Genomic DNA, 25630 nt, shown 5'->3' with positions numbered 1-25630 from the left:
GTTTGTAAACCTGAGAGTATGTCCCTACTGACTTCTGTCTGAAGGCCTGCACAGGTAACTTAGGCATTGTTAGGGTCACTAGAGATCATGCTCCTAAGCCATCCAGAAAGCTGTTTTTACAAACCAGAGTACTAAACCAGCTACACCGCTGTAACCGGAGAAAAGGTCTGTGCATTTGTCAAAAGTTAAAATATTGTTCTTAATGACATCTAACCCTGGTAACCTCTTTGTAAAATAGGCTAAGGTTATAGGTTCCTGGCTAGGTAGGATCAATGCCCCTGATTCAGCTTTAAGATGTTACAGAAGATGAATCTTCACCCATCATCCCCTTTTAAGATCAAGGGGACCAGAGTCATTCTGAAAAAAAGTGTGGCAAAATAGAAGGAAATAGCATGAGAAATAGTGATAAGAATCCTAGCTTTATTAAAAGAACTATCTAGCTTTAAAAAGTTGTCATTTTGGTCAATTGTCCTGGGCTATTGTCTAAATGGTCTTAAAAACTAGTGGGGTCACAGCCTGCCAAGCCTATGCAATGTATCCTTAACCAGCCTGTGTAGAAATTTGCAGCCCAGCATGAGTGTGACAGTCCCTTGGAGCCACTGAGAGATCCTGCTGCTGCTACTGCACACCCTAATGGGTAAAGTTCAATGACAGCCTGAAAGTTGCCTGGAGGAAATTGACATCATCACCTGGACCACCTCCACCATGGAAAAAGTAGACTAAACTCCTGCCTGATTCTATCACCTGAGACTGCTTCGCAGTGGAAAACTGCTTTGAGTCTGCTAAAATTTAAGATCTTGTGGGATATTCTTTTGGTGATACCCAGTAACCCTCTCCCCACATTGGATACTGGGGACAAGGACATCACTGGCTCACCTTAGGCACTTCAAGACATAGGGCCTGGAAATCCACTCTGTAGTCACAAGCCTAGTTTGGCTCTGGTATGGTAATAACCTGCTTCCTCCTGGGTGTGTGTTAAAGAGCAGTAACCCCACCAGACTAGCCCCAGTGTGAACCTAGAATACCATACTCCTTACATCTCCTTCTACCGCCAGTTTAGAGATTTTTATCAATGGAGGTAGTTAGAGGAATGAGACCCAGCCCTGCTGTTAGTCTTAAAATCTAGATAGCTTCTCCATCCCAGTGGTGCCTTGAGGCTGTTCTGAGATAACTTGGTTCCACAAGCCTAAGGGGGGGGGGGAGGCAGTTTTAAATTCAAACCGCAAATAAAATCAGGGAAAGAAAAGGGTAGTTAAGAAAGCCTTGGGAAAAGAATTGAAAAAAAAAATTGGTCCCCTCTGGATAAGAAAGGATTTAAAAAGTAAGGATTGTCTTAAAGTGCTTTTGTATCAGAGTGAAAAAGAAGAAAACAAACCTCAGAAAGTTTAAATATGTATTAAATGGTATGAGTGTGTCTTATAAAAATAGAGCTTATGAGTATAAAATTATGGTGTAAAATTAAGCTAGTTGTGATATGCAGAGTCAGGATTGGGACTGTCAAGCTGATGGTCCGTGAGGCCCAGTACAGCCCCCTGAATCAGAAAGAAGAGTCAAGGATTTGACTCAGTTACAAGAGAAAAGGGAGGAGTTTGGGGGAGAGCCAAACTAACTCTATTTTTTATATACTGGGAGTCCCCCTCCACCCCCAAATAAAATACTGCTTTTTCACAAGCCCCAGGGTCAGGAAATATGCTGTTTGTTGAGACCCCAGAGAAGTTTCTCTTTAAGTCATTAGCCCACTTATTTATTGGGCAGTTGCTTCTTTGAGGATTTGTTGTTGGGGGATTTAATTTTTTGAGTTCCAAGTATATTTTAGATATAAGACCCTTGTCCATTGTATGGCTAGTGAAGATCTTTTGCCAATCCGTGGGCTTTCTATTGATCTTGCTAGCTATGTCCTTTGCCATGCAGAAGCTCTGCAACTTCATGCAATCCCATTTGTCCAACCTTTCTTTGATTTGTTGTGTTTCCGGGTCTCTATTAAGAAAATTTCAGCCTGAGCCAAGGTTTCTCCTATTCCATCCTGTAATGTTTTCAGAGTGTCTGCTTTGACTCTGAGGTCTTTGATCCATTTGGAGTTGACTCTGGTGCAGGGTGATATATAAGGATCTTGCTTTAGTTTTCTACAAGTAGTTAACCAATTTTGCCAGCACCATTTACTGAAGAGGCTGTCTTTCTTCCATTCTATTTTTTTAGCTCCCTTATCAAAGATTAGATGGCTATGGAAATGTGGAAACTGGAAAGTCCTTAAGATTGTTGTGATAAATTGTGTGATATGTAGCCCTGTTTGGTTATCAATAGCCCAGACAGGATCTCAATAGCCCAGACAGGATCTCAGCCCTGTTTGGTTATCAAGCCTGCTTTGTGTGGGGACCCCCCAAATTTGCATGCCAATTCAAACCAGAATGATAGGTTAGTTCAAACAGATACTATGAAATGAACTGTAACCGAACTGGCCACTGAAATAAATATGCAATCTTTGTGTGTGTGTGTGTGTGTTACAATCCCATTGGCAACCTGTGTATGGCCATGTTTGAGCACATGGATTTTGCCTTTAAAAACCCTAGCTTATGGGCCGTTTGGAGTCAGTTTCAGCTCCCGAGTCTGTGCTGTGTCCCTCGCCAGTTAGCTATCCACTTCCCCAATATGAGGCTGTCTCTGAGTGGTGGGCTCTTCCCCATAACAATGTAAGTCTCTATCCAGTATAAAGAATTGGCTAATGGTGACTATTTCCTGAAAGGGAATGAGGAGTGTTATAACAGCTACATGTCAGTAATGCTGAAATATTACTTTCTATTCAGGCACAAAGAGAAACTGCAAGAGAGCTCTGACTTACTCTTATCTCCAGGAGGAAACAGCCTCAAGGTCTCTTTTAGAATGGTAAATGTCTATAGCAGAAGTACTAGCTACTTCCCAGTACCCACTGTTCCTTCCCTCTTTAATAAGAAATCTCCAACTTTATTAAGGTGTGAGTTTCCTGTGTAGCAGGTTGTGATCATGTGACCAAATTCTGACCAGAGGAAGGTAAAGCAAGTGAAGACCTATAAGAAGGCTAACAAAAGGAAAGTACATTTAAAAATGAGATTTCCATAGCCTCCCGACCCCACACCATTTCCTCTTTTCCATTTTGCAAATGGGGCTGTGATGGCTAAAGTTCAAAAAGCTATGTAGGACCATTAAGTTGCCATGAGGCTGGAAATCAGAGGTCATATCTGAGAAAAAAGCAGCAATAGGGGACGAGTTCACAGATTCCTGGATATGAGACTACATAGTCTGGGTTTGCTGCTCCCAACACCTTCCACATAGAGAGAGACTTAGCATCTGTGCTGCTTAAAGTTACCTATATTCTGTGCTTCCTGTTACCTAACTTGGGTATCATTCAATTGCAACCCACTATGGAAATAAATTTACAGCCACATCCACTGGAACACCGAGTGACTAGCGCCACATGAGAAAAGTGCTTCCTGCTGAGAAAACAGACCAACAGCTAAGATGGCTGCTGGAGACACTCCTGTAATACTAGCTAATTAGGAAATGATACAAGGATCATGGTTAAAAACCAGCTCAGGAAGAAAAGGAAAGAAGAAGGAAGACAAAGACAAAGATGAAAAAGGTAAAGAAGGAGGAGGGAGAGGAGGAGAAATAAGGAAAGAAGGAAGTTAGGAAGGAAGTTAGAAAGGAAGGAAGGAAAAGAGGGAGTTTTGTTGTTCAAGGCTAGTACTCTACTACTTGAGTTATGTTCCACTTCAGGATATTGATTTGGTTTTGTTTGTTTGGTTTTGGTTTTTGGTTTTTTTTCCCCCACACTGCAATCCTCAGATTTCTGAGTAGCTAGAATTACAGGAATGAGCCACCAGGGCCCAGCCCTGAATTAATTTTTAAAAGTTGTCCAATATCTTCTACTTCAAAATAATCACCAGAAAAATCAATCTCTTTGTAACAGAAGAGGTCAGCTAACTTTATGTAACCAAAGAAAGCAATTAAAAATAACAACAGTAAGTCAAAATGCTTATTTCTAACTTCAAGAAGGCCATGCAGGTGTCATTTAATTGAAAGAAGTCACATTACCTATGTATTTGTGGAAGGGAGCTGGAAAGCTAAAAACTAATGTGAAAAAGACTGGCCAGCAATGGAAAATCAACTGCAGATAAGCCTCCTCAAGAAAATCAAGAGCTGAAAAGCAGTAGAGATGATGTGGTTTGAACCCAGCCTAGAATAAGAATCAAGCCAGGAAGTAAACAGCTCTGTGACAATTTCAATGGCTATACTTTTGAGATAATTCATTATAAGAATAACATATATTTGTTATTTTAAAAAAAATTAGCTGAGCCACATGCCAATGACTCATGCCAATAGCTACTCACTAGGTAAAAATTAGGAAGATGACAATTCAAGTTTAGCACAGAAAAAAAGTTCCTGAGACTTCATGTCAATCACATTCTGGGTACAGTAGGATATGCCTAACATCTCAGCTACATGGGAGGCTAAGATCAGGAGGTTTTAAATTCCAGGCCAGCCTGTACAAAAAAAAAAAAATCACAAGCTTTCATCTCAACAGAAAATTCTGTGCATGATGATGTATCCTATCATCTCGGAAACCACAGAAAATGTAAATAGGATTGCTAGTATAAATAAAAGCAAGATTCCATCTGAAAAATAACCACAGCAGGTAGCACATACCTTTTAGCCACGCAGAAGGCTGAGATCTGAGGATCTGAGTTCAAAGCCAGTCTCAGAAGAAAGGCTCACAAGACTCCATCTCAAATTAACCATCAAAATGTTATACTAGAGGTGTGGCTCAAGTTGTAGAATGCCAAGCAAGAGTAAAAGGCTCTGAGTTCAAGCTCCAGTACCAGCACCAAAAAAATTAAATAAATGACTACAGCACATAGACCCAGAGGTATGGCTCAAGCAGTACAGCATCTGTGTCTACCAAGTTTAAAGCCTAGTACCCCAGAGAGAGAGAGAGGAGAGATAGAAAAAGAGGCAGAGACACAGAAAGTCAGGAAGAACATAGGAGATGATAAAAGGAGAGGGAGAAAGGAAAGAAGAAGCTAAATATAATGACGCATATCATTGACAATTTAGAGTATATTCTTCTAGACTCAGGTATACTCTGTGTGTACATATGACATACTCAGATATGTGTATGTGTACATACATGTGTACATAGACATACACACATTCACATATATGTAAAATATTACATTCACATTTTTTACTGGAATGCAATTATACTATGTAAATGGTTTTGAAATTTCTTTCAAATAATAATCCAAGGTATTTAAAGAGAAAAACTTGCTTGGTCAAACAATATCAAACCATTTTGTTCTCTTGGGAAAATTATATCAGAAGCTTAACACAAAACAGGGCCATAATTACAAAGTATAGAAACCATTAGTCATTTACACAAGCAAGATTGGTTAAGGAAAATTAAACCATCACCTTTAGACAAACACCACAGTAATAACTGTTGCAAGCAAGAACCACTGATAAGTGCTAAAATTAATCAGCTAACCTCTGCAGAGAAAAAAAAAAGGCACTGCCCTAATCTCAAAGAAGTACTCCCAAGCTGTTTATTAATTTACTGTAATTTTACAGCATAGAAACCAGCAGATACTACCTTAACAGGAAATCAAATTCAATATCACCAATATGAAGATATATCACATCACATGCCTCCTGATATCAGGCACCAAGGACAAACTACCTCGATGATATTCTTGCCAGAAATGCATAGCTTTACTCTTTTCACCAGACAGATCCAAACTACATTAGATTCTACAAAGTAACTATCCAATATTTTTTGAAAGTGTCACAATATTAAAGACAAGGCCCACAGAACTATCACAAATTTGAAAAGGTCAAGAAAAACTGAAAACTAGGTATTATGTGGGATCCTACTTTGGATCTTGTAACTAAAAAAGAACAATAATAGAAAAACTGGTGAAATCCTAATTAAACCTGCAGTTTAGCTAATAAAAATAATGGAATAAATTGCATTAATAAAATATGTGCTGTTCTTTAATGTCAATAAAAAGAGATCAAAAGCAGGATCACATTTATGCTCTAGTTACTAGAATTGCTTCAAAGCACTAAATCCAACCAAGACTGCTCAAAACATCCTTCACCAGTAGTAAATAAAGTAGAGCAAGTTTCAACGTAAATCTGTCTCTTCGATTATAAAGCAGTAAGGAGTCTACTACCTAAATCAGATAAGCATATGCAGATAAACACAAACATACATACATACATACATACATACACACTCACTCACAATCTAGGGACATCATTGAAAACTAATGACATACCTAAAAAAATCTTGGAATTCCTCCTTTTTGGTAAAGCTCCACCAGATGCCCCTCTTACCTTCTGAAAAGAAAATAAAAGATCGTTAAAATACACCCTACAAAACAGTATAAGAAGGAAGTGTACAGCTTAGACGTTCCCAGTTCTTACAGTTTATCTTGGAGTCTAAGATTAACAGGACTTATAATTCCAGGATAAACAGGAACTGGAGCCAGGTCCATGAAATTGCCTCTCCAGATCATGTTCACCAAGTTACAAAGAGAGCATTTTTGGAAACCAGTGATCAAGGCGAAGTACATGCTTAAATTTCAATTAGCATGTGCTCCCAGAATGGCCAAAATCCATACCAGAATACAGACTCAGGGAAAAAGACAGAATGTGGGGGCCCTGTTCTTTGGCTACCTAGGAGGATGCCAGTGTTGGTCCCAGTTACCCACAACAATATGATCATAAAGGAGTCACTGGCATTCTGGACATATGAAGCATCATTCCAACTTCTCTAAATCTTTTCAGAGTACCACTAGGTGGCTATAGGGCCATTCTAAGCTTCATGTATTTTCAGTATGCAGAAATGAATAATCATCCATCAATAGGCAGATGAAAGAAATTATTCATCTGATACTCATACAAATAACTTTACTTTCAAATGGAATTATAATAATTGTTTCAATTGGCCAAAACCATTTCCATACTGTACCTTTTCTTTCAGTTATAAGAGAAGAGCACCTTTCTCATTGAGTAATTGTATATGATTTTTTTTCTAAAAGCCATACCACACATTCTGTATTTTCTTAATTTGACTTCACATTTAATTTGTCTTAGGAGTCCTAAATCTCCTTTTCAACATTTTAGTGTTTTCTACTGAATGCCAATAATTCATCTCTATGATTGATTTCAAATTAAATTTTTGCAGTTTCTTCTATATGTTTGCAATTCACATTTTAGCAGTCTCAAATTTATGAAATACTGTGTGGTAGGTGCTAAGCAGTGGCAGAGACCTTTGAAGTAGCTATCCAAAGGAATTTCAATCAAATATGTCAATCTGTGTATACAATGTTTCTTGATCAATGTTAGTCCTTTAATCACGTCTGAACTACACCAGTAGCTTCAAGTTACCTGGTTCCATTTTTACCTATGTCCATTAATACTGTAACTGAACTCACTCATCCTTCTTCTCTCCATTCATCTTCCCTCCCTCCCCTTGATCTCCACCCCTCCCACAACATATGTTTCAGCCTGATATTTATTTTGTTAAACTGTAAGTTAGTTGTTTAAAAAAGTAACCTATTATATTTAATATAATTTTAATTTAAGCTACTCCTTGATTTATGACTTATGTGACTTCCTAGCCTTGTTCTTAACATACTAGGTAGGCTAATATGAGAGATTAAATGCAAATCAGAGTTATTTTAGAAGATCCAAAATAGTCCGCCAAGTATTACGACTACATAAAATGGAGATATGAACATTAGTAACATCAATAACCAATAAACAGCCAGACACTTTACAGGCTTGCACCTGTAATCCTAGCTACTCAGGAGGCTGAGATTTGAGTGGCACTGTAGATCAAGTGGTATAGTCCTAGCCTTGAGCACCAAGAGGCTCAGGGACAGTGTCCAAGCTCTAAGTTCAAGCCCCAGAATGAGCAAAAAATAACCAGTAAACATGAAAAAAAAGAAAGAAAGAAGACAACAATGATGTTAACAACAAAAAATTTACAGCACTTAAGAAATGTAACAGTACTGGGAAAGTAGCTTAGTGGCAGAGCACTTCCCTAGTATGCATGAAGCCCAAGGTTTGATTCCTCAGTACCACATAAACAAAAAAAGCAGGAAGTGGTGCTGTGGCTCAAGAGTTAAGAGTGCTAGCCTTGAGCAAAAGAAGCTCAGGGACAGTGCCTAAGGCACTATGAGTTCAAGCCCCAAGACTAGCAAAATAAACAAACAAATAAATAATTAAATAAAGGCAAACATTTCCCCATCCTATTTAAAAAAAGAACAGGTAACAAAATGTAAGTACTTTTACAAAAAAAATACGAAATATTGTTGACCAAAAAGATGCCAGCCAGTCCTAGTTACTCAAGAGGCTGAGATCTGTGCATCATGGTTTGAAGTCAGCCTGAGCAGGAAAATACATAAGACTTATTTCCAATTAGCCACCAAAATGTCAGAAATGTAGCTGTGGTACAAGCACTGGAGTACAAGCTTTGGGCACTAAAGTTCAGGGACTGGGCTCAGGTCCTGAGATCAAGGACAGACGCTGAGGGGGAGGCGGAGGGGGAGGGCATAAATATTTCTTTTTTTTTTTTTTTTGTCATGGGGTTTGAACTGTGGGCCTGAATGCTGTCCTCAGCTCTTCAACTCAAGGCAAGCCCTCTACCACTTAAGCTACAGTGACACTTGCGGTTTTCTGGTGGTTTACTGGAGATAAGAGTGTCACAATCCAGCTGGGAAGGTGGCTCAGTGGTAGAGCGCTTGCCTTGCAAGCCTGAGGCCCTGGGTTCGATTCCTCAGCACCACATAAGCAAAAAGAAAAAAACCAGAAGTGGCACTGTGGCTCAAGTGGTAGAGCGCTAGCCTTGAGCTGAAGAGCTGAGGGACAGCGCCCAGGCCCAGAGTTCAGGCCCCACGACTGTACCCCCCCCCCAAAAAAAAAGAGTGTCACAGTCCCTGAGATCTCAGCTTCCTGAGTAGCTAGGATTACAGGGGTGAGCCACCGGCGCCCGGCTTCAAAAATATTTCTAAACTGGGTACCAAGGGCTCATACCTGTAATCCTAATCTCTCATCTGAGGTTCTAAGGATCATGGTTCAAGGTCAGCCCAGGTAGTTAAGTCCCTGAGATTTGTCCCTCCAATTAACCACTAAAAAGCCAGAAGTGGAGCTGTGGCTCAAGTGGTAGAGAACTAGCTTTGAGCATAAAAGCTCTCAGGAACATTAAGAAAAATTGCAAAACACCTGTGGCATGTTAGGTACTATCAAATATGAAGGACACAAGCCAAAGAAATCCCTGACCATATGCAATTTATACAAAAATGTTTATTTACCTGTAAATTCCAAGGGACTAATCAAAATCTCAACAAGAATTTTTTTTTTTTTTTGTCTTTTCTTTTTTGGTACTGGGGATCGAACCCAGGACGTTGCGCTTGCTAAGCAAGCGCTTTGCCACTGAGCTACATCCCAGCCCTCAACAAGAATTTTTAACTAGGTGAATTGATTCAAAAGTCCATGTTTAGAAAACATTTATCCAATAAAGTTGTGAGGGAAAAGAAAAAGCATGCGAAGAATGCTTGCCCTATTTTAAGGCTTGCATTTTTGTCACATTGTACTTATACTCCTATCTTGGCCAGAAATAATACATAGAAAAACATACAGTCAACCAGGCTTCAGTGGCTCATGCCTATAATCTTAGCTACTCAGGAGGTGGAGATCTGAGGATCACAGTTCAAAGCCAGTCCATGCAAGAAAGTCCATGAGAATCTTATCTCCACTTACCCAGCTTAAAAAAAAAAGAAAAAAAATTAAAAAGCTAAAATTGGAGCTGTGGCTTAAGTGGTAGAACACTAACCTTGAATAAAAAACTAAAAAGAAAATGGCCAGCCTCTATATTCAAACCCTAATGCCAGCAAAGCAACACAATAAATAATAGTAAACAAAGTAGTAAATATAGAAATAATAAATATATAGAAATCTCTAAGATCAATGGAATGCTACAGATAGCCCACAATAGATCTAAATGGGCATTGTTAAATTAAAACACCACTATAAATAATTGTGAAAGCTGTATTACTCAAAAAGAAATATATAAACAAAATATATAAACAAGCAGAGAACAGAAAAACAAAATTAACATTAAATATGTTAGAAGATTTTTAACACTGCTCATTATTTAGATGTCTATCATAACTACTAAACTGGCAAAAGTCAAATATGGCCAAGATAGGAATATAATTATTCCTAGAATGGATTTATTTTCATCCAATAAAAAGCAAAGATAGGGCTGGAAAGGTGGCTCAGTGGTAGAGTGCTTGACTTGCATGCATTAAGCCCTGGGTTCAATTTCTCAGCACCACATAAGCAGAAAAACCCTGAAGTGGCTCTGTGGCTCAAGTGGTAGAGTGCTAACCTTGAGTTTAAGAGCTGAGGGACTGCGCCCAGGCCGAGAATTCAAGCTCCACAATCAACAAAAAAAAAAAAAAAAGCAAAGATAAGGTAGCACCAATGGCTCATGTCTGTAATCCTAACTACTCGGGAGGCTGAGATCTGAGGATCTCAGTTTAAAGCTCACCCAGGTAGGAAACTGTTAGATTCTTATCTCTGATTAACTACCAAAAAATGATGAAAGTGGGACTGTGGCTCAATCACTAGACATGAGCAAAAAAGCTCATAGAACCCAGGCCCTGAGTTCAAGGCCCCAGATGGGCTTGAACAAAACAAACACAATACGAGTCAGCAATACTGCTGTATACCTTTCCTAAAAAAATCTTAAACATGCACCTTCAGAAGAAATGTACCAAAATGTTATTTTATTTTTTTCAGAAAGCAAGAGGACAGGAATTATCTAAATGTCTGTCTGTAGGAAATCAAACTACATTATCAGGTATTCATAAAATGGAATACCAAAGAGCAATTAAAATTAATTGAGAACTCCCAGATGCAACTCAACAAGGGTAAGTTCCAAAGTCACTACTGAGTGGAAAAACTACACAGAATAGGTAATAGTGTGACAGTATATATCTACATATTTAAAAGTCAAAAGTCATATATATTACATACTGTTCGTGCATATGTAAAAATAAATAAAATATTGTAACATGCTTGAGAATGAGAACAATTTCACAGTAGCAGTTCTTTCTGGGAAACCAAGGAAAACCAAAAGGACTTGACTTTTCAGGAAAGTCATATTTCTGTCAGTTAAAATTGGAAGCAAAAGCCAGGCACCGATGGCTCATGCCTGTAATTTTAGCTACTCAGGAGGCTGAGACCTGAGGATCATGGTTTGAAGCCAGCCCAAGCAGAAAAGTCCATGAAACTCATTTCCAATTAATCACCAGAAAACCAGAAGTAGGGCTGTGGCTCAAAGTGGTAGAGCACTAGCCCTGAGCTAAGAGCTCAGGGACAGTACCCAGGCCCTGAGTTCAAGCTCCATGACCAACAAATATATATATATATACATTTATATATATTTATATTTGTTATATTATACATGTATATATTTATATTTGTTTACATTTATAATATAGTGTAATATAGCGTAAAATATATTATAACATATAATTATTTGTATATTATGTTCATTTTATTTATATTTTATCATTTATTATTTTATTTATATTTAATTTTTATATATACATTTTTTGTCAGTCATGGGACTTGAACTCAAGGGCTGAAGCAAAAGCATCCAAATGTTTTTTTAGTTCTGACTTTTAAATCTGTGTGAAGTATAAGTTTAGCATTATTTTCTGTGCTTTTTATATTTTTACTTAAAATTAGTATTTTCCAATCAGCCAAACTCTGCCATCTTGAAAGCTCCAATCAGACATTAGATAAAGAAAAATAAAACTGGTTAAGATATATCTGGTTTGAATGTGACCTGTGAATTTCTGCAAACAATGCTGTTCTTGCTTCTCATCATGGGAGAATCAGAATTTACCTGGGCATATGAAATCTCTGCAACATAAAGCATACCCAGATAGCACCACAGGGCCGATAGCAAGCTCACTTCTCCAGAAGTGTTATCTCACCTCTCGCATGTGTCTTTTCAGGTGCATGTACACACTCTGTCCAGTTTTTCGAAAATGTCTTTCAACATGTTCCCTTCCAAAGGCCAAAAATGTATTCATGCATACATAGAGTCCACCTTCAGAGTTCTAGAAAAAAAAAATATGTTAGCTGAGGATGCCTGGCCAAGCACTCTAGATGTAGAAAAAGGGAAGGGCAAGGAAGATGAATGATGACAACACTGGCCACAGTTCTCTTGTAGTCATCTGCATTGACCCTCTTTCATCTCCACAGCTTGGCACAGCAGCACTTCCCCTGCCAACTCTGGGCTCCAGGCACTCCTGACAGCTGAATACTGTTTACAGTCAGATGAAATCCTAAAGGCCCTGGAAAGTAAACTTGCTTGTCTGCCTCATCAACTAGGTCAAGGGAAGGAAAAGGAGAGAAGATAGCAGGCAATGGATACAATGCTACCATATATTATGCTTGATCTTCATTCATCAGTGTAAGTCAGTCCCCAGAAACATAAAGTTGCAGTTTGGTTTTTTAAGCAGGTCAAGGTTCTTCAAAGCCACTGATTGTTTCATTTGATAGCACATGAATTAATTACACAAACTAGTAAATAACTTGAAAAATAATGATAGGTGGCACTGGCTCATACCTGTTACTCTATCTACTCAGGAAACTGAAATCCAGAGAAGAATGGTTCAAAGCCTATATAGGCAAAAAAAAAAAAAAAATTCATGTGACTCTGTCTTCAAAATAACCAACAAAAAGCAGAGCTGGAGCCAGGCACCAGTGGCTCATGCCTGTAATCCTAGCTACTCAGAGAGCTGAGATCTGAGGATCATGGTTCGAAGTCAACCTGGGCAGGAAAATTCATGAGACTCTTATCTCCAATAAAAAGTACTCAAAAAATGCCATAAGTGGCACTGTGGCTTAAGTGGTAGAAAACATTAGCCTTGAGCAAAAGAAGTTGAGGGACAGCATCCAGACCCTGACTTCAAGTCACAGGACTGACAAAAAAGCAGAGCTGGGGGTGTGGCTCAAGTGGTACAGTACCAGCCATGAGTAAAGAAGCCTACCAAGCTCAAGGCCCTGAGTTCAAACCAAGTATCAGAAAGAAAGAAAAAAGATAGAGGCCTATAGTTTTTCATATTATATGATGGTTAATCTTCACTCAACTTTCCAGGATAGAGAAGGCCTAGGAGATTAGTAAAGCACACCACTGGGTATGTCTGTGAGGGTGTTTCTGAGACAGTTAACAAAGGAAGACCAGCCTTGAATGTGGAGTTTACCATCTGATATTCTGGGGGCCTGTGAAATCAAAAAGGAGAAGAAAGAGTACAGGAATTCTCATTCCCTCCGTCTCTATTCCCCTTCTTATCTCTGTCTGTGTGTTTCTGACCCCCCCATCACCCCCTTTTCTTCTTGAAAATCATGATATGAGCAACTTTGATCTGCCCCATGTTTTTGTCACCATGACATTCTAGATATTCTGCCTCCCATAAGTCCATAGCATTGAAGGAAGTCAATCACAGGCAGAGCCATCTGAACGTGAGAGCCAAAACAAATCCTTCCTTCTTTTACCTTGTTTTTTCAAGTGTTTGTGACAGGGACAAAAAGTAATACACACACATCTGATATGTTATTCTGTGCTTTATTTAGTATGTAGTATTTCTAACATTAACATTTTATAATTTTACAGTTTCTAGAAATCAAAGGATAGATTATTTGCCCAAGTTCACACAGCCCAGAAGAGTCTCTTTTTTTACCTATATCCACTTATTTCAAGCACATGTTATTTATTAAATATATAATGCTAAAATAAAGTCAAGAATACCATTCACATTTAGATACTGTTTTCTGTCTGAATTTTATCCTGCTTTTTCTCTAACTTTGTTTACCAGCTTCTCTATTAATAATGTGAATGTTACAAATTTAGCTACCCTTCATCAAAGAAATTGGATTTTATTAAGCTCTCGCTAGTCTCATCCTTCTAAATAAACAAAAACTGGAGCAGGAAGTTCAAGGCCAACCTTTGATATACAGTGAGACCTTTTCACACAAACACACAAACATACACACATCCTTACACTGACTTAAAGTAGATCATAAATTAGTGTCAAAACAGTCATGGAAAAGCTGAGCGCAGGTGACTCACACTTGTAATCTTAGCTACTCAGGAAGCTGAGATCTAAGGATGGCAGTTCTAGGCCAGTTCAGGGAGGAAAGTCCATGAGACTTTTATCTCCAATTAACCACCAGAAAACTGAAAGTGGAGCTGCGGCTTAAAATGGTAGAGTGCTAGCCGTTAGCAAAAAATCTCAAGGGCAGTGTCCTGGCCCTGAGTTCAAGCCTCATAACCGACCAAAAAAAAGGTCATAAGGCTTTCTACATATGTAAAAAATAACTCTTTAACATTCCCAAAATTAATTCAAAACTGTTAATTTTAAAAGCATTTCTAACAATGAAATTCTCCAACATTGTATGTGTCATCTCAATACAAAGGAATTTTGTCACAAGAACTGTATAACTACTGTAGCTCAAACATTTGCCCCTTACAGTGTAGCATGTTCATTGAAATGAGGCACAAAAATAAGCAGAAACAAAGAGTGCTGGGTGCCATTGGCTCACATCTGTCGGAAGCATTGACCTGGGTAACCCCACCTGAGCTCCTGTGTGCCCTGAGGGTACACGCAGGCATGCATTCTTCTGGGGTAGGAAGGGACACTCCTTCTTCCATGCAGCGCTACCTTGGCGCCAGACTCAGGTGATGGTTTGCAGAAAGTACCACTCATGCTTCTCCTAGTTAACCCCATAGAACAAGGCCTCCAGACCCCCTTGGTGTACTCACCTGTGCTTTATCTACTTTTACAACCTTGATTACTGGAACTGCTCCACATTTGTTGACAAGGATTAGCTTTTCCTGCTTACTGACTTAAAGTTAAACTCTAATTGTCTGTGCTCCCGTAAAAATGTTTAGGATTAATTCTCTGCCCCCTGACTGAAGATTTACTTCTCCTGCTTGTGTGCTATATATAAGCATGTGATGTTTCAATAAACTTTGTCTATACTTGCATGTTGTAATCCCTTCCTGCCTATACCAGGCATTGCATTCCCAGATCCCGCTGTGTAAACAGCAACACACATCTGTCATTTTAGCTACTCCAGAGACTGAGATCTGAGGATCATGTCTAAAGCCAGCCTCAAGGAAAGTCTATGAGACTTTTATGTTCGATTATCCACTAAAAACCTGGAAGTGGATATATGCCTCAAGTGGTAGACCTAGCCTTGAGCAAAAACACATCAGGGACAGCATCCAAGCCCTGAATTCAAGAAGTAGATGGAGAAGAAAAGAAAGAAAGAGAATAAAGATCACAAAAAAAGAAAGTCCCTATTTGCGATGACAATACACTTTACATGGAAAATTCTACAATATCTACAAACTAGTGAAAACGAGTAAGACTACATCTATATTAAGTAAATATATGGAAAGGTCAAAGATTAACAGACAACAATTAATGTCAATTAATTAGGTAATGTGAGGTAATAAAAAGGTAATAGGTCAATATTAGGTAATAAATGCTTGCAAAAGAAAACACATAATTATAGAAAACAGTTTATGCATCTGAATAGCGTTTTTTTCAAGTGAGACCTTTTGAGTAAAATTATAAAAATTAAAGACAACACATGACATTCATTTGATTAATAAGTATTTTCAAAAGATTTTCTCAATGAAAAGTGTCTACATAGTCATAAACCTTTAACAAAACAATACTGCATCATTATAATGGCCAGTTATTAAGTCCATTAAATGATGTATTGAAATCAAATAATTCAAACCAAAAGATACACCAGGGAAAATATAGATTTCTAATAGAAGTCTTGAATCAACTAGCCCTGTGGCTTAAGGCAAGGTTGCCATAGCAATCTCTGAGCTCTGATGTTTTATAAACATAACTATATATAATTCCCACTACACAGGACGCTAGGAAATTTAAGAAAACAGAACACATTACAGTGCTTTCTCTGCCATATAACATCACATAATATTGGTCATTAATTGTTATTGAGTAATTATCCTATCATTTCAATGACTTTATCATTGGGAGATGTCAGCAGAAAGAATAAATGAATGAGTATAACAGCCTCATAGAATAGGGAGCAAGAAATATTAATCTGAGCTAGGCATGGTTCTTATACCATACTCTCAAGAAGATAAGGTCTGAGGATTGCAATTTGAGGCCAGCCTGGGCAGAAAAGTCTATGAGATTAATTTCCAATTAATCAACAAAATGCCAGAAGTAGAGCTGTGGCTCAAGTGGTAGAATAACAGCCTTGAGGAACAATCCAAGCAAGAGCATGAGGCACTGAATTCAAGCATCAGTGCCAGCAAAAAAGACAGAAAGAAAGAAAAAGAGAGAGAGAAAGAAGAGAAAAGAAAGAAAGAGAGAGACAGAGAAAGAAAGAAACAAACAAACAAAGAAAGAAAAAGAGAGAAAGAGAGGGAAGGAAGGAAGGAAGGTGGGAGGGAAAGAGGGAGAGAGGGAGAAAGGGAGAGAGGGAGGAAGGCAGAAGGATCTGTCAAATTTAGGCAACAAGTAGAAGAATCAAGAAGTTAGCATCCAAAAGATGAAAATATATTTAAGAGCAGCATTTTCTGAAGAACAATATACAATTGCTCTGTAATACAAGAGCTCATGAAGTAATATCCAGGCTAATCATTAAGTCTTTGGTAATTTCCTTACTAAGGAATTTGATGGAAATTTAATATGCCAAACATTCATACCCATTTTATAGATGTTGTTTTCACAAAGTCCTTAAGGAAAAAGAAAAAAAATTGACACTTGGAGAGAAACGGCTACATAGGGAAGGCTTTTATTATAAACATTCACAGACATCTTCATAAGAAACTGCCTTGAAGCAAAGACATCTCTCCTCACTGCCTGTGCTACAATGAAGGCACCATGGCAAGGACTGGCAAGTAGGTATAAAACTTGAGGACACACTAAGCCATAAAACCTTTCAATGCTGAACGCCCGTGGCTCACGCCTGTAATCCTAGCTACTCAGGAGGCTAAGATCTGAGCATCGCGGTTCAAAGCCAGCCTCGACAGGAAACTCCATGAGACTTTTATCTCCAATAAACCACCAGAAAACCAGAAGTGGCGCTGTGGCTCAAGTGGTAGAGTGCTCTCCTTGAGCTGAAGAGCTGAGGGACAGTGCCCAGGCCCACAGCTCAAGCCTCACAACCGACAAAAAAGAAAAAAAAAAAAGGAAACTTTCAAAGCTTCCTCACATACAGAAAACACCTAATCTAACCATCTATGCTTTTTTTTTCTTCTTGATTTATTAATATCTACATATTGGTCCTCTAATACCTTTTCTTTCAGCTATAAAGCTTGATGGAGCATGTACTCAGAACTGTTTCCTTTAATAGTTAAGACAAGCCTAGGCTGATAAACCTCTCCCAATTCCCTTGTGAACAAAACATGGAGTATGTAAATAGTCTGTTAGAAATAAAGTCAGTGGTGGCCCATTTTCAAGACAAGACATTTGATCCTGAGTGAAAAATTACCAGTAGCTAGTGTGAATAGCAATCTGTAAATGTGCCAAGGTTCATGCATTGGAAAGCCCATAGACAAACAGGAGTGATTGAAATTAGCAATGGACCCAAATAAAATGAGAAAATTGGTACAAACTGTGTATGTGCCAAAAAGTAAATACTCAGAAAAGAAGAAAAAGGACAAAGGGAGGTAGAGATGCTAAAAGCCTGCTTCTAAAATTCAATCAATTTCAAGAGGTGCATGCAGTCTAATTAAGAAAGTAATGGGGGCGGGGAGGGGAGATGGGAAGGGATGGGAAGGGGAAACAAAGGAAGAAGCAACAATGCTTGATAAGAAATGCGCTCATTACTTTGCCCATGTAATTGTAACCCCTCTGTATGGTATTTTCACAATTAAAAAAAAAAGAAAGAAAGAAAGCAATATAATTTAGGTGAAGTCGAAGAGAATGTGAATTCCATGCTCAGACCAATGAGGAATTGGGGGAGGGATCCCAACAGGCTAGGTATAAAATTACTAGCTGCAGTTTTGGAGAGCATGGACCATCAGATAGACACCTGATCTTAAAAGCCCACCATTAAAGTCTCACTTTTGCTTCGTTTCTTGTCTCACAGTCCATCTTCTGAGTTGGATGGGTAAGTGTGTTTCTCATATCCAGCAGGCTCAGAGCTAAGCTAGCTGACCCTTAAGTTTCTTCCAACTCCCTACCTCTCTTCTCATTAACCAGCTGCATCTTCTCTAAGACCACTACCCCAGGAAGCATGGGAAAGCAACTGCCTCCATGAGGCCAAAAGGCCAGGTTACAGAAATAGACTATTTGAGAAATAAATCCAAATGGCAGATTAAAAAGGGAAATCTCGGCACTTGGGAGTCTACAGCAGAAAGATCATGAGTTCAAGGACAATCTGTACTAATGAGATCCAGTCTGAAGAAAAAGGGGAGGAGGAAGAAAACTTTTCAAAACTAATGATAGTAGAAGTGATCTGTTAGAATACAGGACTGGGAATGTGACCTAGAAATAGAGCACTTAGCAAACATCTCAGGCTTTGAATCGCAGGATTGTGAAAAGGAAAAGGGGTGGGGGAGAAAAGAAAAACAAAACAGCATAAATGAAAGTCATAGAGTATTGGGGCAATTTTTAAAAATAAATGTCTATGTAAGAATGGAAATTGTAGAACTACATTTATTGTATGATAATCACTTAATATTACTGAACCATTAAAAAAAATGCAGATAAGGAATTGCCAGTCAACATTACAGGAGGGGCTGAGGAATGGCTCAGTGGTAAAGAGTGAACTTAGTATGCACAGGCCCAAGGTCAATCCCCAGCACCAAAAGAAAACCTAGTTTAAAAAAAAAGGATAATATATTTATTACACTTATGAAGTAGTAAATAACTTCTGGCCAAAAAGATGAAAGCATTATCACAGATGGTGCAACTGAGGATAAAAATGTAAACATATTTCACAACCTAGTGTGTCATGAAACAAATAGAAAGAGTAAAGAGGTAAAGTATAATGAGCAAAAGCTAACATTCAGCCTCTATAAGAAACTGATAAAACTGCAAGACATCAACATTCAAGTTCAGCTTGGTAAGATTATTTTGGGAGGGAGGGGGGGTCTGGTCGTGGGGCCTGAATTCTGGGCTTGGGCGCTGTCCCTCAGCTCTTCAGCTCAAGGCTAGCGCTCTACCACTTGAGCCACAGTGCCACTTCCGGCTTTTTTCTTTTCTGCTTATGTGGTGCTGAGGAATTGAACCCAGGGCCTCATGCATGCAAGGCAAGCACTCTACCACTGAGCCACCTTCCTAGCCCTTGGTAAGATTATTTTTAAAGTATGAAAATATTAAAATCAAACCTCACAAACTACTGAATTAAGTAAGCATATTTAACAATTTCAAAACATGGCTACAAGAACAACTACTACTACACTAACAAAAAATATTAAAATTACATATCCCAAAGGCACAAAGGAAACCCATATTATCTGCTCCCACAATACAAACCAGGGCAGTCTTTCTAGAGAGCAGTAAAACTGACTCTTTACCACAGAAATTCCCCTGTGGTTATAGACTTCAGAAATACAAAAGAAAAGGGGTAAAGCACTATAACTGGTGCAAAAAATATCCACATGTGCACTAAGAAAAAGTAGCCATGGCCTAAAGTAGAGGAAATAAGAAACTATGCCACATAATAAAATACTATGACATTCTTCAAAATAGTGAGTTTATAAATATGTATAGAAGCCAGACACCTGTGGCTCACGCCTATAATCCTAGCTACTCAGGAGGCTGAGATCTGAGAATCAGGGTTCAAAGCCAGCCCGGACAGGAAAGTCTATGAGATTCTTTTTTTTTTCTTTTTTTGTAGATCATAGGGCTTGAACTCTGGGCCTGAGCACTGTCCCTCAGCTCTTCAGCTCAAGGCTAGCACTCTACCACTTGAGTCACAGCGCCACTTCTGGTTTTCTGGTGGTTTATTGGAGATAAGAGTTTCATGGACTATCCTCAGATCTCAGCCTCCTGAGTAGCTAGGATTACAGGTGTGAGCTACCGGCACCCATGCTAGCCTTGAGCTGAAGAGCTGAGGGACAGTGCCTTGACCCAAAGTTCAAGCCTCAACAACAACAAAATATATAAATATGTGTAGAGCCAGGCACTGTTGGCTCATGCCTGTAATCCTAGCTACTAAGGAGGCTGAGATCTGAGGCTCACAGGTCAAGGCCACCCTGGGCAGAAAAGTCCATGAGACTCTTATCTTAAATTAACCAACAAAAAGCCAAAAGTGGAAGTGTGGCTCAAGTGGTAGAATACCAGCCTTGAGCAAAATCCCAAGTGAGAGCACAAAGCCCTGAGTTCAGGCCCCATTACTGGCATAGAAACAGAGAGAGAGAACAGAGAGAGAGAGAATTTTTAATTTAATTTAAACAAAGTGCACCAAAAATTGTGTGTAATGTATACAGGAAAATACTGTGTTGTTGTTTTAAAGAGCACATCATATAGATGAAATGTGAGGATGAAGATGAGAGAAGGAAGGCATCCATGTTGTTGATGAAGACCAGTAGTGAAGCAAAAGAAAGAAAATCAGTTGTACATTTACTAAGTTCTTCCTTTCCAGGGACCACAGCCTCACCTCCCATTCCATTCTTGCTTGTTCTAAAGTAGTGCTTCCCCAACTATTGCATGAAAGATTGAGGTTGTGTTTTGTTTTGTTTCTATTTATAAAGTGCTTGGTCCCACTGTATTTGACTAGTTCACAGCTCAAGCCAAAAGTGGGTTTTCTCTTACCTGTAATGCCCCAAACCCCAAACAGGGTTACAAATCTGACCACATCCCTAGTGTGCCTACACCATGAAGCTGATGAAGCAATATCTAAATACTTTCCAGTGCTGGTGCTTACCACTTTCCAGTAGTAAACCCACCACACTTTGTACAGCACTGGAGTGGTAATTAGTAGTTGGGCTACAGAGCAGCCCAAATCAATACCAGCCACACATGTCAATGCCTTCTCAGCCATACACACTCCTAGATCCCACAATTGCTGGTCACTGCCCTTGACTTTGTTACCATATCTCTTGGTACAGTCCCCACCTAATTGTCCTTGACCCCAGATCCACTTTCACTCCCATATTGTTAGGACTGTGAACATTGAGCTGCTTTTAGACAGTCCAGCTGTCTTCACCCAGGATCATTACATTCACAAACTGAACCACACAGTCACTCCTGGCAGTCAGGAAACCTCTGCTGTGTTCATCACTGAATCCAAAAAAATCCCTGCTTCACATTAAAAGAATTCCAAAAAGAAGAATCCCAAAAAATCCCTGCTATACATCAAGAGCAAGCATGTGTGGAATGAATGACTATTTCTATATCATTTTGATAGATGGCAGATACAGAGTGGTGACCACACAAGGTAAGATTGTGCGGAAGAAACCAAAGATCACAATCAAAAACCATTCTAATTGAATTTTCAACTCACAGTCTATGTAGCCCACCACAGTGATGACAAGTCACAGGACAGGTTTTTGAGTACCAGTACCCCACCTACCTAAGGAGTAGTGGAAGGTTTTAGTCTAAGGTGGGTCAAGGAATAGTTCCTTGGACAATAAAGCTTTAACTTGCTTTGCTCATAACACAGGCCCTAAAGGTTATATGTGATTCTGTTCACTTCTCCTAACCTTGCTCACACTACTTCTCATCTCTTAACTTGAGCTCTGAGGTTAGATAAATGACTAACTCGGAGACTAGGAGTTTCTCTGACTATCTCAGTAAGAAATCAAACTCCAAAAGCCAAAAATATCAGTCTCACTCTAAAAAGGACCCATTTTCAGTCTATTGAAAGCATATTCCTTGATTATCACTTATACTCCATTCCAGTCTTGCCACAGAGATGCAGTCATCAATGCTGATTAGCTGAGCTGACAATGTGACACTCAGTCACTAAGTATACTCCCTTCTTTACCCATCCTCCCCCGCTTATCATCTCATCTCTCCCTACCTCCCCTTAGTGCCCAACACTCTGCTTTAAAGCCTTTGATGGAACTAAATAATGAGAATCATGAAAATTTAGTGAGCAGCCATGCATAGAGAAAACAGCCTAAGGCAAGAGCAGGAATGAGAACACTAGCTTTTCAGGTTTGTCAAGCTAAAGTCACTCTTAGCAGTAGTCCCAGTAGGACCAGACCTCAAGGGGTTCTGCAGGCTAGCAACTGCCATCATCACCCTATCCTACCCATATCCTACTTTAAGGGTTGCCAAGCTCAGCAAATAGGATCTAATGATCATTTTCATAATGCACTAAAAAGAAACTGTACAAAGAGTCAAGACTTTATTGTGACACCAAAAATCCCAAGGAAGTGTAATCAAGAAATTGGATTCTACAGTGATTTTCTCTGGCAATACCTCCAGCCCACAATCAAAGCATAAGGAACAGAAGCAGTATCAGAAACCATGTGTGGCCAGGACTGGTAACTCTCGCCTGTAATCCCAGCTACTCAGGAGGCTAAGATCTGAGGATTGCAGTTTAAAGTCAGCTGGGGGAAGGAAAAGTTGGTGAGACTCTGAACTCCAACTAACCACCAAAAAGCAGAAAGTGGAGCTGTGGCTAAAGTGGTTCAGCACTAATCTTGAGTGAAAAAGCATGCACTACACAGAAGTACCATCAAGGACAAGGACAAAGTCACTTCTTTTTTTTTTTTCCATCCCTTCACACATTCTGATTTTTTTTAATTTTATTATCTTTACGTAGATATAAAAGAAGCTATCATTTAACAAAGCAGATTATAAACACAATGCCATCTTAATCAATGTCATCTCTTTCAACGTTTTCATCTATCAAAGTCATTTCTTTTATATTGCCTGCTATTTAAACCAATGTTAAAAGATTCCTGAATATAAAGGTCAAGGTTACATGTTTCAAAGGAGCAAACTGACCAGTCTTTTTCAGTAAAAATGCATTGCACTGTCAACCAGTGGGTGTTCAGACAACTCTGTTTACAATGGTGTTTTCTTGGAAACCAGCCTGCCAGGGCAGGAAGGGAGAGCCAGCACATTAGAACTAGCTACGCATGTACTCAGGAAACAGTGTCACTGGATAACACTTGCTCTCCTAACTACAAAACAGTGCCTCCAGTGGAAAACAAGTGGTCATTGACCCAAGGAGCAACAAGAGGTAGAGAGACAGATCCACCACCATCCCACATTCAGGACAACACACATACAAGCACCACAGGAAGGCTGTGACTCAGACAGCCTTGCAAAGGAGACAACAGGGACAAGGGCATAGTATTTTCTAGAACATGCATGATTCAAAAGAAGAAGAAAAATGAGAAGACACTAACCAGATTACTTGCTTGAAACCATGAAATTTGAAAGCAACCTGAATGCTTAATAGTTTCTGGTACATCCATGAAATGTAATACTCACCAGCCATTAAAACTGGCTATGGATGAGCATTTATTGATAGGAATTATGGACATGGAATTTCTGGGGTGAAGAAAGCAAGTAATAAATCAGCAAGTATGATGTTACAAAACAAATAACACATACATTCTGCTTATGGGAACTTTTTTCCCTCATGTTGTCTTTTATCATTTTCTAATTAATATTCACACATATAGATTCAGGGATTATGTTTTTGTTTTTGTTTTTGTACTAGTCCTGGGCCTTGCACTTAGGACCTGGAAACTGCCCTTGAGTTTTTTCTTCAAGGTTTGCGCTCTACCACTTGAGTCACACCTCTACTTCTCCTACTTTTTTCCTTTTTTTGGAGGTATTTAATTGGAGATAAGAATCTCACAGACTTTCCTGCCCAGGCTGGCTTCAAACCACAATCCTCAGATCTCAGTCTCCTCAGTAGCTATGACTACAGGCATGAGCCACTGGCACCTGGCCTGTTCTTGTGTTGGTTTGAGTTTGTTTTTTTTTAATTAAAAAATAAATACATATTTTCTTAACTGAATGTATTTAGAGACAAATATATGTAGATGGAATAAGACAGTCTTTTCCTACTCTATTTTCGTGATCTTGGCCCCCTGGCTTCAGCGACCCAATTGCACAGGTACTTCCATCTGCATAGTACCGTAACTCAAAGCATAGTGTGGTCAAAAGAGCTAAAAGACTGCCTTGCAGCTAAGGTACTTGGGAACACAAGTTTAAAAGAGGTGATAAGGAGGGAGGCAGAAAAGACTGTATCAACAATTGAGAAAAAAATGAAACATCAAGGACACTGGTCTGCAGCTGGAAGCCACTTGCAGGAGGGGGTGATCAGTGTGGAGTGTGAAAAAGCACTGTAGGGAGGCCACATAGTCCCATCCACAGGACAAGAGAAAGGGTATAGGGCAGGTGAAATGAATCTATCCCTCTGCATTCCAGCAAGACAGCAGAGATACATGGTTAATATCCTACCTTCAGTCTTGGAAAGGGGAAAATAAGCAAGGAAGTTGTAAAGGATAATTTCTAGCAAAGTGATACAGAATCCTGAGGGTCTGAGTTCTTTACAAAGCTATAGAGTGGAGTCTGAGGGCTGAGATCTCTAGCATGAGGGATTAGGTAAGGAGAAGAGTATCCAAGTTAGAGTAAAAAAAATTGCAAAAAAAAAAAAGGAGGGGGCTGGGAAGGTGGCTCAGTGGTAGAGTGCTTGCCTTGCATGCCTAAGGTCCTGGGTTCGATTCCTCAGCACCACATAAGCAGAAAAAGCTGGAAATGGTGCTGTGGCTCAAATGGTACCATGTTAGCCTTGAGCTGAAGAGCTAAGAGACAGCTCCCAGGCCCAGAGTTCAGGCCCCATGACTGACAAAAAAAAAAAAAATCCAGAAGACACTCAGAGAAGAGTCCAGACTTCTACAAGAACATAAAAGAGGAGCTGGGAAGGTGGCTCAGTGATAGAGCTCTTGCCTTGAATGCCTGAGGCCCTGGATTCGATTCCTCAGCACCATATAAGCCAAAAAAAAAAAAAAAGCCGGAAGTGGCGCTGTGACTCAAGTGGTACAGCGCTAGCCTTGAGCTGAAGAGCTGAGGGACAGCGCCCAGGCCCAGAGTTCAGGACCCACGATCAGACCCAAAAAAAAAAAAAAAAAAGAACATAAAAGAGGAGGTGACAGCATAAAAGAAAGAGAGGTGCATAAAGATTAGCTGGACAGGGCCTCCCATGGACAAGGGAAGAGATTTTTTTTTTAAAGGATGTTTTTATTAAAGGTTATTCTGAAAAGGTCAGATAAGTTGATGTTAGGTGAAATGAACCCCAAGATAAGTATTCAAATGTTTTTTTTTTCTTTCATGTGATTGTTTTTAAGATTTTTTTTTGTTTTTTTTGTTTTTTTGGGTCCGGTCGTGGGGCCTGAATTCTGGGCCTGGGCGCTGTCCCTCAGCTCTTCAGCTCAAGGCTAGCACTCTACCACTTGAGCCACAGCACTACTTCCGGCTTTTTCTTTTTGCTTACGTGGTGCTGTGGAATCGAACCCAGGGCCTGATGCATGCAAGGCAAGTGCTCTACCACTGAGCCACCTTCCCAGCCCTCTAACATATTTATAAGATGATTT

The 25630-nt window shown here is 39.3% G+C and overlaps 1 protein-coding gene across 2 annotated transcripts in view; it reads right to left on the bottom strand.

Annotated features, from left to right (window-relative positions):
* Nucleotides 1-25630, bottom strand: part of Usp13 (ubiquitin specific peptidase 13 (isopeptidase T-3)) — a 137305-nt gene that overhangs the window by 94571 nt on the left and 17104 nt on the right. The window contains exons 2-3 of one of the 2 annotated variants that reach the window (XM_013033688.1): nt 12051-12176; nt 6312-6372 (exon numbers count right to left, since the gene is read on the bottom strand). In XM_013033688.1, coding sequence (XP_012889142.1) covers nt 6312-6372; nt 12051-12176 — 187 coding nt within the window. The remainder of the gene's footprint in view (nt 1-6311; nt 6373-12050; nt 12177-25630) is intronic. The other variant, XM_013033689.1, reaches the window with a different exon arrangement.

Source organism: Dipodomys ordii, unplaced genomic scaffold (assembly GCF_000151885.1).
Source record: "Dipodomys ordii isolate 6190 unplaced genomic scaffold, Dord_2.0 Scaffold175, whole genome shotgun sequence".
In the NCBI taxonomy this organism is placed as follows: Eukaryota; Metazoa; Chordata; class Mammalia; order Rodentia; family Heteromyidae; genus Dipodomys; species Dipodomys ordii.
This window is presented reverse-complemented; position numbering and strand designations above follow the sequence as displayed.